The sequence below is a fragment of the Taudactylus pleione genome, unplaced genomic scaffold, assembly GCF_031769625.1.
Source record: "Taudactylus pleione unplaced genomic scaffold, aTauple2 ptg000066l, whole genome shotgun sequence".
NCBI lineage: Eukaryota > Metazoa > Chordata > Amphibia > Anura > Myobatrachidae > Taudactylus > Taudactylus pleione.
The window spans coordinates 5,256,314-5,276,045 of record NW_028284468.1 but is presented as its reverse complement, the minus strand read 5'-3'; the positions used below and the strand labels follow the sequence as shown (position 1 = coordinate 5,276,045).

The 19,732-nt window shown below is 48.3% G+C and overlaps 1 protein-coding gene across 2 annotated transcripts in view; it reads left to right on the top strand.

Moving 5' to 3' along the window:
- Positions 1 to 19,408, top strand: part of PID1 (phosphotyrosine interaction domain containing 1) — a 79,434-nt gene extending 60,026 nt beyond the window's left edge. For both annotated transcript variants that reach the window (XM_088466566.1, XM_088466568.1), the window contains exon 3: positions 17,474 to 19,408. In XM_088466566.1, coding sequence (XP_088322692.1) covers positions 17,474 to 17,950 — 477 coding nt within the window. In that variant the 3' untranslated portion in view covers positions 17,951 to 19,408. The remainder of the gene's footprint in view (positions 1 to 17,473) is intronic.
- Positions 19,409 to 19,732: the final 324 nt, after the last annotated feature.

Sequence of the window (19,732 nt, the reverse complement as noted above, 5' to 3'; positions counted from 1 at the left end):
CATGGAAACCCCGCTGCTAAGCGTTCATTGGCTGAGAGAGGCCATCTCCCGTCTCTCTCAGCCAATGAACGGCTCCCTCCATTGTAGTCAATGCTGGGAGCCGCAAGGTTATTAAAGTTTACCCTGCGGTTCCCACCATTGACTACAATGGAGGGAGCCGTTCATTGGCTGAGAGACGGGAGATGACCTCTCTCAGCCAATGAACGCTTAGCAGCGGGGTTTCCATGGTGATACCCCGCCGCTAAGCTCTCATTCGGGAAGTACCGTTCTATAGAACGGTACTAAGTTCGTGGATCGCGTTTTCGTTTTTTTTTTTTGCCAAGTCCGGGGATGCCTACTTTGGAACGAAGAGGACAGAACCTCGCATAGGAGATGGTGAGTATGTTTTTTTTCACAGGTCCCCTAGGGATACTTTACCGGACAAGTGGACCGATGCTACAGGTTACATAGGTGAGTATGTGTACATGTGTGTGTGTGTGTATGTATGTTTAATAAACTTATACTGTCACGGTGTGTGTGTCCTGTGTTTTTTTAAACATTTTTTTTACAGGTGAACTACAGGTACTAGTGGGCCCTTAATGCCCTGCATGCTGGTACTTGTGGTTCTCCAAGTACCAGCATGCGGGGCAGGCTAGCTGGGACTTGCAGTTCTACTTGTAAAGACAATGTTTGATATTCTTTATTTACACCACACCACACAATCAACCCGCCACCCACCGCCACCAGGGGTGGCGGGGATAGCCCCGGGCTATCAGCCTGGGCCTGGGGTGCCCTGGAGAGGGTGACCCCTTTATTGGGGGGGTCCCCAGCTCTCCAGGGATCCCCGGCCTGGGCTGACTAGCGGTCAGGGTTGATGCTGCGGCTGGGGGGCCCGGTGAAAGGGCTCCCCTGGCTGTGGCATCAGCCCCCCGCTAGAAAAAGTCCAGTGCTGGTTCTGGAACATACAGGGGAACCCTACTCATTTTTTGTCCCCTATATTTCCAGAACCAGGACCGGATCAGAGCCCAGAGCTGGTTGCGCAGAATACAGGGGACCCCTACGTCGTTTGTCCCCCGTATTTTGGCAACCAGCGCTGGTTCTGACTAGCCCGGTGCTGGTTGTGCTTAAGTACAGGGGACCCCTACGTCGTTTGTCCCCTGTATTTAAGCACACCCAGCACTGGGTTACTAATGCCCGGGGCTGGTTGCTCTTTTTTGGGGGGGTGCACGCCATTTTTTTCTTTTTTTACACAGGTTTTTTTTTTTTTTTTTTTACCACAGCAGCACAGACGGGTCTCACGGACCTGTCATTGCTCTGTGCCAATCACACAGATGCATGTAGCACGGATCTCCCGGGTTCGTGCTACATGCAAATGGGCACCATAACGCTGATTGGCTTCCTGTCTGCCACTGCAGTGCCACTCCTAGATGGGCCACGTGTTTGTGCCGCCCCCTTGTGTCGCTTAGCATAGTCATCCAGCTTCCTCGGTACAACCTTTTGGCCTAAAAACAATATTGTGAGGTGTTCAGAATAGAGTGGAAATGAGTGGAAATTAATGTTATTGGGGTTATTAATAGCGTAGGAACAAAAAAAGGCCCATTTATGTGATTTTAGCGTTTTTTTTTTATTTTTTAAGAAAAAATCCAGATCCAAAACACAAAACCCAGAACCCAAAACACGGAAGGGTGGTTTTGGCAAAACCAATCCAGATCCAAAACACGAAGAAAGATCCAGATCCAAAACCAAAACACAAAACACGAAAAGTGTCCGGTGCACACCCCTAGTTAAAATGTACAAGTGTCTCCAACAGCAACTACAATTGTTATTCTACTACCTTACATATCAAGTGTTCTCACCACCTCTTAGATTGGAAGAGGTTTAGACAGAGACGTAAAAATTGGGCATTTGTGTACACCCAAATTTGCATCCATATACTTTTAGGTTATGTGGCAATAATTGGAGTTGGGTGTATTATAAGATTTGTGCTGTTAAATCTGGCAAAAAGTGCGTCTGTTGTCTTAAACTCCCTAGAAATTGTACTTTTTTGGCCATATTCACTGTAACGTGTTAATGTAAAGATCTACACTGAAATAAGTGTGTAATCAACTCTGGGGAAAGATAATCAAAGTAAATGACCCCAAAAGAGAGCAGGGCTACTTCAAAGAAATAGGATTTTGTTCTATACTGAGAAGCTGAAAAATTTGTACTCAGTGGAAAATGCTCTGAACTCAGCTAGTTAATGTACATTAGATGTCATAATGCACTTCTGTTTCCTCTATAGTCTGTCAGTGTATTGTATTGTTTGTGTGTTTCTGTCTTTTTTTCTTTTTAATACGCCCAACATTCCCAGTTTACAAATGCACTTCATTATTTGCATGGACCGTGCTGTGGTGTGGATTCTTTATGCCCACTGTAAAGACAAAATGTCATTCTATGGAATAACCACTATTGGTGAAAGCCAATAAGCTGCACTTCTCACCCTTTCCACTGTCCAGCTATCTCCTGAGGCCCCAGAATAACTGTCTTCTCATTGGTCATTATAGAGCGCTAAATGGTGCCACCTTCTTCCCCTCCTGGAAATTATTACAGAAATAATACATAATGGCATGAAAAACACAAGCCAATCAAAACCCAGAATGAAAATAGAAATTCTGGGACTTTCTCATGAATGTTGGGACTGTTGGCTGATATTATGAAAAGGCAAATAATGTGCAGACTCAGACCTGCAGACACAGTTTATATCACAGGAGAACTGGACACAGCAGATTAATATATTTGTCTTAAAGCTGCATGATGAATGGGCTCCATATACTACCTGCATTGGGGATTTATAATGTTGAATATTCTAAATGCCGAGAACATCCCATGGAAACGTTCTGCTTTATTCTTGCTTTTGTTTTGCTGCTGCTAAGAGTTCTTCCAAATCTGTGACTTTGGATGTAGAATAGGCTCCACAAATGACTGACTTGGGATGTGAGGTGAGATCAGATACATAAGTGTCCTCACTCGTCTCTGCTGCAGTCGCACCAAACATCCCCTCTTGGCGTGCCTGGTCCCGTGAGACTCTGCTAGCACCTTACGTCTTGTTAGACCAATTTTCAGGCAAGGAAAATATGCAAAGTCGCAATGCGCTGCAACTAGGATGCTCTTGGAGACTCTGCTGATTAATTTGATCTAGAAGTAATGCATATCTATGTGCGACTGAGTCTCTCAATCAGCAAGCCAAGTGCTATGATGCAGCGATAACAAATAATTCAAACCTATGACGCTGCTCTCCAAAACAGCAACAGTCGATGACCGTAAGTCACCAACTTACATGAATGTACATATATGACCTGTCTCACATTGGCGAAGTGGAAGATTGTGCCCATCACCAAGAAGGAAAATCCAGGCACAAGCGCAAATGGGAAGATAATAAGGTAGTTGCAGAAGCACAATGGACTCTGAGCTGATGCAGAGTTGAACAAAGGGATTATTCTATTATATGGTGACTCTCCCTAGTGGACCATGACGTATAAGGATTCCTGTTCACCCACAGTAACCACCTGCTACTACATTGTAAGAGGTTAAGTCACTGCCATCACCAGGCTCCTGCAACAACTACCTGAAGCTCTTGTTTCTGGGTATGTGTAGTCCTGCTGCTGCAACACCTGGATGGCGATGGCTAATTCCTCATTGGCTGCTTTCTACAGACCATTCTGCTTTGGTCTGCAAGCAGAGCTCTAGTTTGGAGATACTCTGCTCAAACCAAAAACAGCCAGAGAATGGATAAGAATTTGTGCTTATCTGGTGATCACAGGATAAAAAGTAGATGCAAAGTAACTGTTATTAGTGCCTATAAATTACCCTGAAAAGGACTGTATTCTCAGGTGATGGTACCAGGGATACACATCATACAAGGTATACAGGAGCTCAGATGATCTACACATTCCAGGGCCACAGCAATCCTTTTTATTCTGTTCATGCCCATATTATAGCAGGGTAATCCAGTCCCTGTCTTTAACCAACCCATGTGGATGTATGTGTTGTGCATATGTATCCACCTGGAGCGGTTACACACTTGGATACATTGTATGCAGTGATTTTGAGGGGGCTCTTACCTATCCATGCACTGCAAAGGAAACGCAGCTAAGCCTCTTTCAGCTCCCTGGCATCTCTAGGTGAAAGGTCTAATCTTTAGATCCCCTGCCTAAAATACTTAGAGGCTTTGCCCAGTGTCCTGATCCCTTGGGCTTATGTGGGAGAATGTCCATGACACGGGATAACAGTCACTATCTGGGCTCCAGTGTAGCAGTTTGCTGGTGCTCCCCTGAATCGCTGGGCCTGCAGCCCCTCTACTGGACCGCCAGGGATGTGGGGATCCCTGACAGGACCATCAGCACACTGGTTCCTGAGGCCAGGCATTGGAGCAACTAAAGGCCCCTGGAGACCACCAGAAATTTACTATACATACCGTTTGCATGTGCTTGCTTTATCCATCATGGCACTGCTTCCGGGGATCTTACGCTTCTGGCTGTAGCCAGTGCTTTACATTACATTTCTAATAAGATACATGGGTACATGTTTTATTATACACAGTGCCCTGCACTAAAATAATCAGCATTGCACTGCAGGACGGGGCTAAGGGTCTATTTACTAAGCAGTGTTAGGAGAGAGAGTGAAAAGTGATAAGGTGCCAGCCAATCAGCTCCCAACTGTCATTTTTCAAACACTGCCTGTGAGATGGCAGTTAGGACCTGATTGGCTGGCACCTTATCACTTTTCACTCTCTCTCTCCTAACACTTAGTAAATAGACCCCTTAATGCTCCCAGATTCACTCCTGCACATCGTTAACTCTACTTGATCCTCTGCACAGGGACATAACCCTCTAGGTGCCACAGCTGCCAGACCCAGGTTGGGTGCTGAGCAATACTACTTTTAAAATGTGTTTTATATGCAGCTCATACATTTCTAAATTAAATTTTTACACTGGGCGCATAGTGCCAATGTTCACTACAAATGACGCCACAGCACCAAAGGGTAACCCTTTCAGTGCCACGGCGGACTTCTTACCATGTGAAGCCAGTCTCCAGCCACACTTATGATAAGCTTTCACAGAAATAATGACTTGGGATGTATCATAGGATAGGCTATCGCAGAAATAATGACTTGGGATGTGTCTTTGGACGTAGGATAGGCTATCACAGAAATAAGGACTGTGTGTGGCATTGGCTTTAACAGACCTGATGATTTATGCAAATACAAATTATCCAAATAAAAAAAAAAAACAACTTCCTCCTATGGAAATCAGGTTTCCAATAGTTAGATGTGAAAAGGTTCCATCCTGGCAAGCTAGAGGGGGAAAGCAAGAGAAGCATTAATAGTACGATGAGCTTACTTCTAGATCCGATATATCAATAGACCAGTAGAGGTTTAGGCCCCAAGTGCCAAGATTTAAAGCGGCAATTTTTTTACCTGGTTTTGCTGCTTTAAATCCAATCCATAAAATGTGCACCTTTAAAGTTCGATATGAACATAAAGTTTGTGTACAGTATTTAGGCCCTCATTCAGAGCCGTACGCTCTGAGCAGAGCGCACACTCTGAATGAGGGCCGCCCTCCATAAAAATGGAGCGTCCTCCTGGACGCTCGTATAGCTGTGGGTCACCACCCACAGCCTATACGAGCGTGCAGTTTGATGGTCGTGACCATCGCGACCATCGAAACTGCGAGCCGGAGCCTGCGGTTGAGGTTTTCAACCGCAAGCCCCGGAGTGATTTTGGCTCTATCAGAGCCAAAATCACTCCCACTGACATCACTAGTGATGTCAGTGGGCCGGCTTCTGACGGGAGGCGTTCCCGTGGGAACGCCCCCGTCAGGGAGGCACGCCCCCGGCACGCCCACCAAAGGGGGCGTGCTGTCAATCAACATTGACAGCACGCCCCCTTTGATCAGACACAACGAGCGAAGGACTTTCCTTCGCTCGTCGCGTCTGGCGCATGCGCACGACGGAGCTCCCTCCGTCGTGCGCATGCTCAGTGCAGAACATCGACCCACTTGCGAGCGGACAGCCTCTCGCGAGTGGGTCTGAATCAGGGCCTTAGTCTTCTACAAATATGGGCGGGCGATTCGATTGTTTTTTAAGGTGTGATAATTAATGAGCACCCAGTGTTGCAATTCAAGTGTTCTGGGCGCTCACTAATTATCGCCCTCTTCGCCGCGTTTAGCTGTGTAAAATGGCTAAACCCATCTAAAATTCTCGTTAGGGCACGCTAACTGCGGTACACCTGTCAAACCGTAACGTAGGTGTCCTAAGGCGAGCTCAGGGAGGACAGAAACCTACCGTGGAGCAGAAGGGCACATTTCCTGAGGGTGCAAGCAGAAATGCTAGCGCTGGCGGCTATCGTGCCCTGACGGAGCAACAATTGAATTGCCCCGCGGGTGTCTTAGAAAAAAAGCAGCCAGCAAAACAATTGAATTCCCCCCCCCTTCCCTGGAGTCCAGATAGTTGTGTATTTAAAATATTTGTTGATCTGTAATGTAGAACATTTGCTGGCCATTTCTCAACACATGGAGTTACATTGATACTGTATGTAATGGTTTTGATTAGGAGTATGTGAGCATCAGCAAGTAGACACATTCCTGCTGCCTGCACTGTCTTCCTCTGTCCCTGCCATTCCTGACATTGTTCCTGCCCAAATCATTCCAGCAGATTAGGAAGATGATGTCGGTAATGTGCAATGCTTGTGCTGGTGTTTATACGTAATTGGATACTGCCGTTGGAGAACATCTTGTCGGTCATTAACAGTATGACGGGTTAACGCCTCCCACGACGAACATCCCTACTACACCCGTGTAAATGACAGAGTGGAGCGCTGCTTCTTACACGCATGTGTTGTCTTGTTTTTCAGTAGGAATGAGAGCCAAGAGACCTGACCAGTGCTGCCATAACCTACAGCCCTGTTCTGGGAATTTCATGAGTGTTTTGCATAAGAAATCTCTGTTCCTCTTGGCCTCATTTTGAAAACAATCTGCTGCAGCAAGAACAAACCCGTGACTGGTTTGGATAACTGCGACAAAACAATTTTGTTTGTATCCGTCCAAACTGGGAACTATATTGAACTGAGATGAAACCTTATTTATGAAAATTAAACCCTTCCATTCGTTAGGAACACTTGATTTAATTGAGGCCTACACATTGTCATTAGTTCCTAGTGAATTGAATTTTGATTGCAGCCACAAATGTGGCGGCTTCACTGTGTGTGATTGTGTGTGTGTCCATAGTCACCAACAACTGTACCTATGAAATATGACCACCCACATCAATGCCTATATTGGTCAGTGACCCAGGCAGAGCAGCAGGATTAGCCTGTGTGCGGTAACATGACTGTGTCCTTTCCTCCTTTTGTCTACTTTCTAAGGATTGATGAGGGCCAATACAAGTAGGAAAACAAGACCCTTTCTGTATTGGGAGAAACTCCTAACCCAGTGGTGTAGTGGAATGAGCACCTAATGTACATTTATTTCTCTGTAGATGCAGCTGTGTCATTTAATGACAACAAACACGTTTTGATTGGCTTTGTAATCTCTCCAGGCCACAAATCAATTTCCAGCTCACTATTCTCTTCAGACAAACTGCGCTGTCAGTGTTGAGGTGCAGTCTGGTGATAGCATGGCAAACACTGGGTTAACAGTTGAGTGCATTTCAGTACGTCTGGCTTTGGAATGTAGAACTGGATCCAATGTTTTGGCTCCACAGGAGCTCCTGCCAGATGTTTGGTGTTTTTGTCTTATGTAGAGCTCTGCGGTTGTGTCTTCTAACACAGCCCAATGCTCCGTCTTTTAACGGTTTCCTTGCCAGAATGAGCCAGAACTTGTTGGAGGATCTCTAATTAGGAAGTGTAGGGTTAATAAAGTCTGTTTGTCCTCAAACTTGAAAGTATTTATTAACAGGGAAAACAGAGGCGTAGCGGAAACTGACCTAATGTCTGAGTTTAACATCTTTCAGAGTGCATAGCATCAACAGGCTGATTTAGAGCTCAATACTGAATCCGGTGCCTTCTGAATGTAACAGGAGCCTGCATCCATATCCAATTTTAAGCTTCAGCAGATCAACATTGGATACATCTGCAGCCATAATTCCTAAAACTGCACTGATGGTTCCTTTTTATGTTGTTTTTCTTTCACTTTAAATTATTCCTTTCACCTATTTGCGAATTTAATCAGTGAGAGGGCATTTAAAAAAAAAAAAAAAAAAAAGAATATCACAAAGACATGTATTTAAATAAAACTACCTCAGTGTACATTATAGTTCTCATGATCTGATTGGTCTGGAGGAGACACTGGGAGATTTTGATTGACATGACGGAGACTTCCTTTATTCTCCCACAGACTTGTTGAGTAGAACTGTCATGTAGCTATAATTGCAACAATTATGAATAACCAATATCCTCAAGCTAGCGCCAGTTCTAGTCCTCTATTTTTGTGTCCAATATTTAATGCATCAGTTTGTCTTGTATTGATTTGTTATTGTTTGCAATTTGTGTACTGTATATGTATGCATGTTCCACCTCTTTAATGTTTAGTTTGCTCAGCTAACCTAGGCCCTGATTCAGAGCCGCTCGTTCTGACCAGAGCGCTCGCTCTGAATCAGGGCCCTCCTCCATTAAAATGGAGCGTCCTCCTGGACGCTCGTATAGCTGTGGGTGACCACCCACAGCATATACGAGCGTCCAAAAAGATGGTCGCGATGGTCTTGACCATCGCGACCATCGGACTTGCGACGGAAACCCTGCGGTAGGGTTTCCCAGCCACAAGCCCTGGAGTGATTTTGGCTCTATCAGAGCCAAAATCACTCCCACTGACATCACTAGTGATGTCAGTGGGGCCAGCTTCAGACGGTAGGCTTTCCCATGGGAACGCCTCCGTCTGGCCGCCACGCCCACCAATGGGGGCGTGCTGTCAGTCACCATCGACAGCACGCCCCCTTTGGTGCGAGACCCGGAGCGACAGCTTGGCTGTCGCAGTCCGGGTCTCGCGCATGCGCACGAGGGAGCTCCCTCCGTCATGCGCAGTGGGGACCATCGACCCACTTGCGAGCGTACTGCCGCTTGCGAGTGGGTCTGAATGACCCCTCTAGTGTGCTTCTTGCATTTACTGGTTAGTGGTAACTGTATGCCCCTAAAGTCTAACACACTAAAATGGATACATGCTTATTTCTTATATGTTAAGGTGTGTATCCACTAGCAGGTAATGGAATGACAGTACGATTACATCATTGTAATCATACAGTCGTTCCTCATCCTGTAGGTACCCACACTGGATGATATGTCGTTCCGTGCAGCCACCCTCCCTCATCCCCAAAAATGCCCAATCTGTCGTTATCGGCAGATTGACCGACATGTTCAGGCGATGATTGATGTAAAAGACGACCAGCGGTAGCGCACATCACTGCTCGTTTTCAACATTTTCATGCCCTATATGTGAACGATTAATGAGCGATTTAACAATGTCTTTCTCGTTCAATCGCTCAAATTAATCGCCTAGTGGATACGCGGCCTTAGTGCAGATGTTATATACCTATGTGCGTGTAAACCCACATGTAACCAATTCCCCTTTGAGATAAAAGTGCATGAAGTCACCCAGGAAAAGCAATGTGGTCACCATTGGAGTTTGTTAGCTGTGAGTGGAAATTCCCATGGCTTAAGGTAGCTATAAAGCCAAAAATATGAGATATGGTAAGAACTTACCCTTGTTATCTCTATTTCTACGAAGTCCATAGGGTTCCACAGGATACCTTGGGGTATAGGTGTGACGTCAGTCGCAGGGCACCAAAGAGTTAAGCTTTCAGCCTCCCAGGATGCACTAGGTCCCCCTCCTATACCCCGCCCCCGGGCCAAGGCACCTCAGTTAGTTACCAAGCCATAGGCCGGAGGAGGAGAAGGAAGAGAGAGAACAAAGATCTGGACACATACAAGAATCACATTCTCACCAGAGGGAGACGGAAAACCGGTGACCAGAGCAAAGCCCATCTGCAGCACAGGTGCGACAGGGCGGGAGTCCTGTGGAACCCTATGGACTTCGTAGAAATAGAGATAACAAGGGTAAGTTCTTACCATATCTCATATTTTCTACTTCAGGGTCCATAGGGTATCCACAGGATACCTTGGGGATGTCCCAAAGCAGTATCCTTTAAGGGTGGGGACGCTCCTGTGCAGAAAGGAGAATCCGCCGCCCGAAGGAAGCATCCTGAGAGGCGAAGGTGTCAAACCTGTAATACCTCACGAAGGTATGGACAGAAGACCACGTAGCAGCCTTGCAGATCTGAACTGCCGAGGCACCACGTCGAGCTGCCCACGAAGGACCCACAGACCTAGTGGAATGAGCCTTCAGAGAAGGAGGGACCGGTAGGCCTTCATGAAGATAAGCTTCAGAAATAGCCATACGGATCCAGGCTGCCAAAGTTTGCTTTGAAGCAGGCCAACCCTTTTTACAGAAGCCATAGAGGACAACAAAGCGTCCGACTTCCTAAACAAAGAAGTGCGGTCCACATAAGTCCTTAAGGCCCGCACAACATCCAAAGAGGCCTCACCCACGGACAGACCCGGTGAGTTAAAGGCCGGAACAACTATTTCCTCGTTAACCTGAAACTGGGAAACAACTTTGGAAAGAAACTCGGGCCGAGTGCGGAGCACTGCCCTGTTCCCATGAAAAACCAAGAAAGGGGGTCTACAAGAAAGAGCCCCTAACTCAGAAACACGTCTGGCTGAAGCAACGGCCAGAAGGAAAACAGTCTTAGCTGTTAGCCATTTAATATCCACTGAGCCCAGTGGTTCAAACGGCGGTCCTTGGAGAGCCCTCAGGACCACAGCCAAATCCCAAGGCGCCACAGGTGGAACAAAGGGCGGCTGAATACGGAGAACACCTTGCATAAAGGTGCGCACATCCGGGATTGTAGCAATCCTACGGTGAAACCAGACAGATAGGGCCGAAACCTGTACCTTCAAAGAAGCAAGGCGAAGCCCATGATCTAGTCCCGCTAGCAGGAAGGCGAGAATCCGAGACAGACGAAACTCCCGCGGTGCATAACCTCTCGGTCGACACCACTGGAAGAACGTATGCCACACGCGATGGTATATCCTCGCGGAAGACTGTTTCCGAGCTCGTAACATGGTACGCACCACAGAGCTGGCAAACCCCCAGGACCTCAGCATGGCCGTCTCAACAGCCACGCCGCCAAAGACAGCCGAGTCAGGTCCGGGTGAAGACAAGGACCCTGAGACCGAAGGTCCGGTCGTAGCGGCAACCGCAGAGGACTGTCCACGGACAGACCCTGAAGGTCTGAGAACCAGTGCCGTCTGGGCCACGCGGGAGCTATCAACAGGAGCGTCCCTCCTTCCTGTTTGAATTTCCGGATTACCCGTGGAAGAAGGGAGACCGGAGGGAACAGGTATGCGAACCTGAACGTCCACCGGACGGACAGAGCATCCACCAGAGACGCCCCTTCGTCTCTTGTGCGAGACCCGTACACCGGCAACTTGTTGTTGTGCCGGGACGCCATGAGGTCGATTTCTGGAAGACCCCACCTGTCCACCAGTAGTTGAAAAACGTCCGGGTGCAGGGACCATTCCCCTGGATGAACGTCCTGGCGACTTAGAAAGTCCGCCTCCCAATTTAGCACTCCCGGGATGAAGACCGCTGATATGGCCGGAAGATTGCGCTCCGCCCAAACCAGGATCCGAGAGACCTCTACGAGAGCCGCCCGACTGCGAGTTCCTCCTTGCCTGTTTATGTAGGCCACGGTGGTAGCATTGTCCGACTGGACCTGCACCGGGTGACCCTGGAGAAACCGCTGTGCCTGCAGGAGAGCATTGAAGACCGCACGGAGTTCCAAGATATTTATTGGAAGCTCCGCTTCTGTCGGTGTCCACCTGCCCTGAAACAAGTGTGGACCCGAAACTGCTCCCCAGCCCCGAAGACTGGCGTCCGTTGTCAACAGGACCCAATTTGGAACCCAGAACGGACGTCCCTTGTTGAGGTGGGTCATCTTTAACCACCACGCAAGGGACAGGCGAACCTCCGGGGTGAGCACAATCGTCTGGGACTTCAGAGACTGAGGCAGCCCGTTCCACTTGGACAGGATCAGGTGCTGCAGAGGTCTAGAGTGAAACTGGGCGTATTCCACCATGTCGAACACCGACACCATGGAGCCCAGTAAGCTCATCGCCGAGTGTAAGGACACCCGGCGGCTGTGCAGACAACTGCGCACCCTTGACTGTAAAGCAGAGATCTTGTCCTCCGTCATGAAGATCCTTTGCTGTCCCGAGTCCAATAAGGCTCCAAGATGCAGAATCCTCCGAGACGGGATTAGAGTGGACTTCTGCCAGTTAATTAGCCAGCCGTGCCGTTGCAGCAGTGCAATGGTCAGGTCCAAGTGGTGTAACAGGAGCTCTGGAGATCCTGCCACCAATAACAGGTCGTCCAAGTACGGCAACATGCGGACTCCTTGCAGCCGCAGAGAAGCCGCCATGACCGCCATAGCGTCCTGTATGTCCAATGACACCATGTAGTCCCAAGGTTCCAGCGCCAGAATGATGGACCGTAGGGTCTCCATCCGAAACTTCGGGACCCGCAAAGACTTGTTGAGTGCTTTGAGGTTGAGAATCGGACGATATGACCCATTGGGTTTCTGTACCAAAAATAGATTTGAATAGAAACCCTGGCCCCTCTGGGAGAATGGAACAGGCACTATAACTCCAGCCTGGAGCATAGTGTGCAATACCTTCCGCAGCTCCGTAGCCTTGTTCCGGTCTGATGGTAGACCCGTGGTGAAGAATCGAGCCGGGGGTCTGTGAAGGAAGGAGAGGGCGTACCCGTGAGAGACCACCTCCAGAACCCAAGTGTCTGTCGTAGTGAACGACCAACACCGGGAGAACTGCAGCAGGCGGCCTCCCACCCTGGGATCCCCCAAGGGGAGACCCGGACCGTCAGGCCGCAGGCTTGTCATCTGGCTTGGGGGCCGGACGTCTGGTACTCCATGCCTGTTTCCGGGGCTTGACCGATTTCTTAGGGCCAGCCTGTCGAAACGACTGTGGTTTGGGCCTGCCCTGGGCCCTAGATGACCGAAAGGACGATGGTCCAGAACCAGAAGGAGCAGCGGCCGACGGGAGACAAGCAGATTTGGCTGCCGCCAGCGTGGCCACAATCTTATCCAGATCCGGACCGAAGAGAACTTCTCCGGTAAACGGCAACGCTTCCAGACCTTTCTTGGATCTGCGTCCGCCTTCCAGGATCGCAGCCACAAGGTGCGACGAGCAGCTACCGCTGCTGAAGAAATTCTAGACACCAGAGTACTAATGTCTAGAGCCGCCTCGTTGATGTAGGTGGCCGAATCACGGAGATTGCCAATCAACTCCGCTTGTTCGGCCGGACAGTCGGATTCAAAAGAAGCCTCTAATGAATCCGCCCAGCGCTCCATCGCTCTGGCAACCCAGCAAATGGCCATAGCCGGCCGTGCTGCCCCCCCTGCAAGGGAATAAGCGGACTTCAGGCAGATTTCTACCTTGCGGTCCGTAGCATCCTTAAGGGAGGACATGGATGGCATCGGCAATGTGGCACTACGGACAAGACGGGTCACGTGAGAATCCACCTGTGGAGGGGATTCACACTTAGCAAAATAATTATCCGCGAACGGATAAGCCACCGCCAGGCGTCTCTGCGGCTGGTATCTTTTGCCAGGTTGTTTCCACGCCTCCTCTAAATGGTCCACCAACTGACCCGAAAGAGGAAAGACTGTGGCATCGCCCTTCACATCTTTGAAAAAGGCATACTTAGATTTAGCCGCTGGGGGAACTTCGTCCTCAATCACCAAGGCTGTGCGGACCGCCCGAATAAGTCCAGGAATATATACTTTGGACTTAGCATCAGCGTCCTTAGTATGGAAAGGTTCCTGATCGTAAGGATCCAGAATCTCCCCATCATCAGACGTCCCTTCGTCATCCTCATAAGGAGCGGACAGAGACGCCACCGGCCTTTTATGAGGCCGCATCACAGACTCCCCTTGCAACACATCCGACAAGTGCTGTAAAGAACTCGTCAGGGAGTTAACCCACGCTGGCTCCTGAGAACCCGGGAGCGGGGAAATAGGGAGACTGTGTGGTACCACCAATTGTCGTGGGAACCCCTGCCTGGGTGACGACACCACAGACTGCTGGGACAAACCCATCGGAGTAAACGCGGGCTGCGGAGCTAACTGGCCCACTAAAGCTGTTAACGCCTGAGCGAAACAAGCCCAGGGCGGCTCCTGTACCGGTGCTGTAACCGTAATAGGCCGCGCCATGGACAACACTGCCGGCAAAGGCCCTCCGCGCTACCCTCCCCCTCCGCTAACGGTACTTTGCACGTGGTACACTGTAGCCGGAGGGGAAAATCACTTTCAGACATGATGGCACCACGTATGTGACCTCTCTCACCAATTAAGTATTAAATAGGCGAGAGACCACCCTGCAGCACCGCACCGCAAGGGCTTTAGCAGAAAGAACAGGGACAGTAATAAAGCTGACAGTTTAGAGAAGAATAGTTACAGGCAGCGCTAGCACAGTCACATACAATGCAGAGAAATAACAATTCCTGCACTAACAGCGCTGATCACTCAACTACACAGACACAGGGCCTGGTAGGACACAGCGCTGCATACACAGACCTGAGCCACAGCGGAGGAGAGGTATGCGGGGGGACCCAGACCACGATGCTTCCTTCCAGACTTCCAGCAGCGTTCACCATGCGTTGCAGAGAAGATGGCCGCCGAGGAGCAGAGAGAAGCTGGCCTGGGGGAGGAGCGCTGACACAGGACCAGTCAGCACAGTGCAGAGAGGGCTGTGTGCAGCGGGGGAGGCGCCGGCTGTGAGACAGGGAAGGCGCGCTCCCCTGGCATGCATTTAACCCCTGGGACGCCGCAGCGCTACCGCTCTGCTGCGGTCCGCTGTCCCAGGGGGTAGTGGAAGCGCAGGTTGGTCGCCTGGCTCCACGCTGCAGCCAGTCCCCAGGGAGCCCCCTGCCTGGGGACTTAGGACCATGTGATCAGCGGGGACCCACCGCGGGACCCCGCTGCTTACCTCTGTCCCCCTTGAATCCGGCCATGGTCCGGAGCATCTGGGGTCACCGCTAGCTGTGACCCCAGACGCCCACCAGCATCCCCGGATCAGTACCGGCGTTCTGGTACCGGCGGGGTGTAGGGAAGACAGCATGGACGTCAGGACTGACTGTCCATGCTGTTCATCCAGATATGCAGCCACAGCTGCATGAAGAAAAAGCTTCAGGGGCTCTTCTAGCCCCCACTCCAACAGGTGCACCCGACTCCGGCCGGGCACCAAACTAAACTGAGGTGCCTTGGCCCGGGGGCGGGGTATAGGAGGGGGACCTAGTGCATCCTGGGAGGCTGAAAGCTTAACTCTTTGGTGCCCTGCGACTGACGTCACACCTATACCCCAAGGTATCCTGTGGATACCCTATGGACCCTGAAGTAGAAATGCATGTTGGAATTGGTGGAACCTCTGGAGACTTCTGCTGCAATGCATTGTGGACCGATCACATACGTACAATTGTGAGCTGACCCTCTATTCATCCATCACTTCAATAGTGTCTCCTGCTGCAGTCACTTGCTCCCAGGGGATGTATTGGCAGCTTTTCCATAAACTTTGGTTCATTCCACAAGAGGTGACGGGTCCAATTTAAGCCGCAGTCTCACACTGCAACATTCAGTGTTGTCTGGAAGTGAGATATTCAATGTATCGCTGCCATTCTGCTTGTGCCAGCGGGAGCAAACCAGAGGAATTTTAAATGGTCATTACCCTGCTGCATGCCAACTCTGCCTGCTATAGACTGAATGGAGAACGGTTTGTGCATTTCTCTCACAGCTAGGGACATGTCTGTGTGGGCAGACCTAGACATATCCCTGTTCTGTCAGCTTCTTTTCCTGTCTCTTTGTGACCAGGGCTGTCACTGCTTGTTAGTGCTGTGCTGGGCAGTGAGTGCACTTGGCTCAGAAAGCTGGTTTTTCTATAGTCACCTTCTGTTTATTTTGTGCAGTGTAGGACACCTAAATAATTAGTATAATAAGTTGGAGGTAAAATGTTGAGCAAGGTAACTATTTTGGGGGGAAGGTGGGGGGTAGCTGCGAGACTCCTTTTTTCTTTTTTTTTTCTAGAAACTGTATACAAAAACTTTCTTTACCAGATTGTATTGCATTGTGTTATTTGTGCTACTCCTGCTCAGGGTTGGGTACAAGATCCTGGCAGCCGGGATCCCAGCAGTCAGAGTACCTACAGCAGAATTCTGACAAAATTAGGTAAGTATCCTAACCCTCCCCTCCCACAGCCTAACCCTAATACTTACCGTCGGGATTCTGGAGCCGTGATTCCAGCACCGGTATGCTGACTACATCCTCCTGCACATGGCCCTCAGGTAGCATAGGTGGGCGAGGCAAATGATTACATTGGATATCTAATATACTACTAATTTCCTTTATAAAATAGCATTCATAATTGACATTTATCACATGGGATGCAGTCAGCAATGCTGACCGCCGGCTTCCTGACTGTCAAATCCCGGCAAGGTACTAATGACAGGAGTCGAAATCCCGACGCTTAGGGGGCTCCCGGGGGGGGGACTTGGGGTTAGGCACCCCCCTGGGAGGGTTAGGCTAGGGGAAAGGGGGGTTAGGGTTAGGCACCCCCGGGGGTGAGGTTAGTTGGGCACCCCCCGGGAGGTGGGTGGGCTGCGGGGAAGGGGGGGTTAGGGACATGGGGGGGGGGGGGGTTAGGGATTCCTAAAGGAGGGTTAGGGGGGAGAATAGGGTTAGTTATATTACCTTTTCAGCTGTCGGTATCTCCACCCCTGCCAGCTTTCGCCGTCGGGCCATGTGGCCAGCGGTATTACCTACTGATTCCTATCATATGCCTTTTTGAGAAGAGCTGAGCAGACTTTAATACCATGTAATTGCTTTAATTATAGAAAGTAAAATATGGACAACCGCTGCAATTGAACTGTTTATTCCCGTGCAGTTATTTGTAGGTGATCTCTTTTGTAACAGCTTCAAACTCCTGGTCATACCATGATGTATAGGATTCACATCAAATACAGTCCCTTGCCACGTGCAATGCACAGTCCCGTCCTGGCTACTTGAATACCTAGGGGACTGAACCAGTCCTCCCTCTGCCAGCACACTCCTCTTCCGGCTATCAGATGTAGTGGGGACACAGGATGGGAACTACTTGTGAAGAAGTTTGTCCTATTGACACTGAATATCTGGACATACTGTAAGATATGGTGGCACGCAATGTTTTTATGCTGCAGGATAGAACCTCCTTTTCTAATGCAAATTCAGTTTAGGTACCTGAATCTAGCATAACATATTCATTAATGTATGTATTTTTTATATTCTGTAGGGGTGTTTTTGTTTTGTTTTTTTCTGCGTAACTTTCCAGCTATTGAATATATATATATTTTTTTGGCTTTAGGTGACTTATCTGGGAAAAATATCTGCAACAGGAGTCCAGTTCTCATCAGGATGCACAGAGCAGCTAGTGATTGAATTGTGGAAGAACCACACTCTGGCGCGTGCAGATGTGTTCCCCTCCAACGCCATCCTTGAAATCCGTCCCTTCCAGGTACGACTCCATCACCAAGACCTCAAGGGTGAAGCTACTGTGCACATGGACACGTTCCAGGTGGCCAGGATTGCCTACTGCACAGCAGATCACAACGTAAGTCCCAACATCTTTGCCTGGGTATACAGGGAAATCAATGATGACCTGACCTTCCAGATGGATTGCCATGCGGTGGAGTGTGAGAGCAAGATAGAAGCCAAAAAGCTGGCACATGCTATGATGGTGGCATTCAATAAAACCTTCCACAGTATGAAGAGCGATGGGCGAATCCACAAGGACAGCTCCGAAGAAGAGACGTCTCAAGGATTCGAGTCTGATGACGGCTGAACGCACTTGGTCCTGTTCCCGGATTAGGCATCAACAGTCTGGAGCAGCAGCAGATGGTGAGAGGTCTGTATTGGGAATGGGACCATGGAACATTTGCTGGGCCGCTTCCTGCAAAGTACTACAGCATCTACAGAGGAGTGTCTGTTACAATGCTGCTTTCCCAAAAAATGTGACAACACTTTTTCCCTAACCTCTCCAATTGGAGCCTGGTAGTTTTTAAAGATATGAACGATCTAATGTTGACGCCAGTTGCCTTGGAAACCCATGGATCCATTATCTTTTCATAAAGCATGGATCACTCTCTCCTACGCAGAATGAAAACCTTTAATCCAATTGAATCGGACCAAGCCCCGTTTTTATGCGTAAAAAAATAAATCAAATGTTAATTTTAAGCATTTCAAAAGCATATTTTTATTTACACAGCATATGAATTGTATACAGTATTTTTTACCATGTTATTGTATTGTCTTTAAACCATATGTGCAACCACTTACCTACCTTGTTATAATAGTATTACTCCTGGTTAGGCTTTTAGAGCATGTTCTACAGGTATTTTTTAAGATGGGGGGGTTGAGGACGTCTCGCATAAAAGCCTTTTAGTTTACAGTCCTACAGTCTAATAGATTCTCACGGTCTAGATTATTGATTTATATAAACTGGCAGAGACCCCTCAGATGAGACCAAGCACTTTACAGATCCCTGTACAGCATCTCTGGCTCAAGGTGGTGTCTGTACATAGATATACTGGCAGTGACATTCAGTTGTCTCTTCGACACAAACTAGAAACCCTTAATTTACATGGTACCACTTTTGATTTCTCTTCCATAAATCCACCGTCTGTTTGCCCCTCTATATCAATTAGAAGTCCCTGATGTAACCTTTCTGCCCTGTACCTTAGGACTGTGAACATGTATTAGGTTCATCTATTAGTGCATATTCAGAGAATAATAAGCTATTATGCTTTAGTACAAATATATCTGCTGTCTAGTTACTTGTTCAACAGGACAACACATGTTTGACGAGAGGTACGACACTGAAGTTCTGGCAGAGTGCAGCATAACTCTATCTAGGGTTGTTTTGTGTGACTTGGACGCTATGACTTCTGACAGATTAATAAGTCGGTCATGTTTTGCAATGCGAATTGCACATTGGATAATAAAGTTTTTATTTTTGTATTGGGCTCCCACATGAAGGTCTGATAATATATCGGATTATGTAATATTCTGTACATAGGCATTTTATGAAATTATATTCCTTAATAAGATGTATGTTAATAGTTAAACAAAATCTGTACTTTTTGGCGTCACTGTGAATGTGTTTTGTCCTGTTTGCTAAAACTTAAGATTTGTTTTTTTAATATATGTCAAGGAAATCTTCCCCACAAGCTATTTGGTTTGTCAATGTGTTGCTTTTTCATATAAAAATGTATTATTTACAAAAGTAAAATACAGACCTATTTACGAGAAAGGTGTAAGTTGTATTTTATTTTAGTGTTCAGAGAAATATTGGTGAAGTTGACTGCTTTTATTTACTTATGTTATGCCGCGTATCCACTAGACGATATAATGAACGATGTCGTAATCGTTCATTATATTGTCCAGTGGATATGCCATCAACGACCAGCGATGCGCGTTTCCGCTGGTCATTGACGACGTTGCTCATTGCCTGTACTTGCAGGGCAACCTGACAATTTTGTCAGCTTCTGCAAGTATGGGGATGATTGAGGGTGACGTCACTGAATGATTTATCGTTCAGTGTGGGTGCTCAATGTCGTTAAGGACA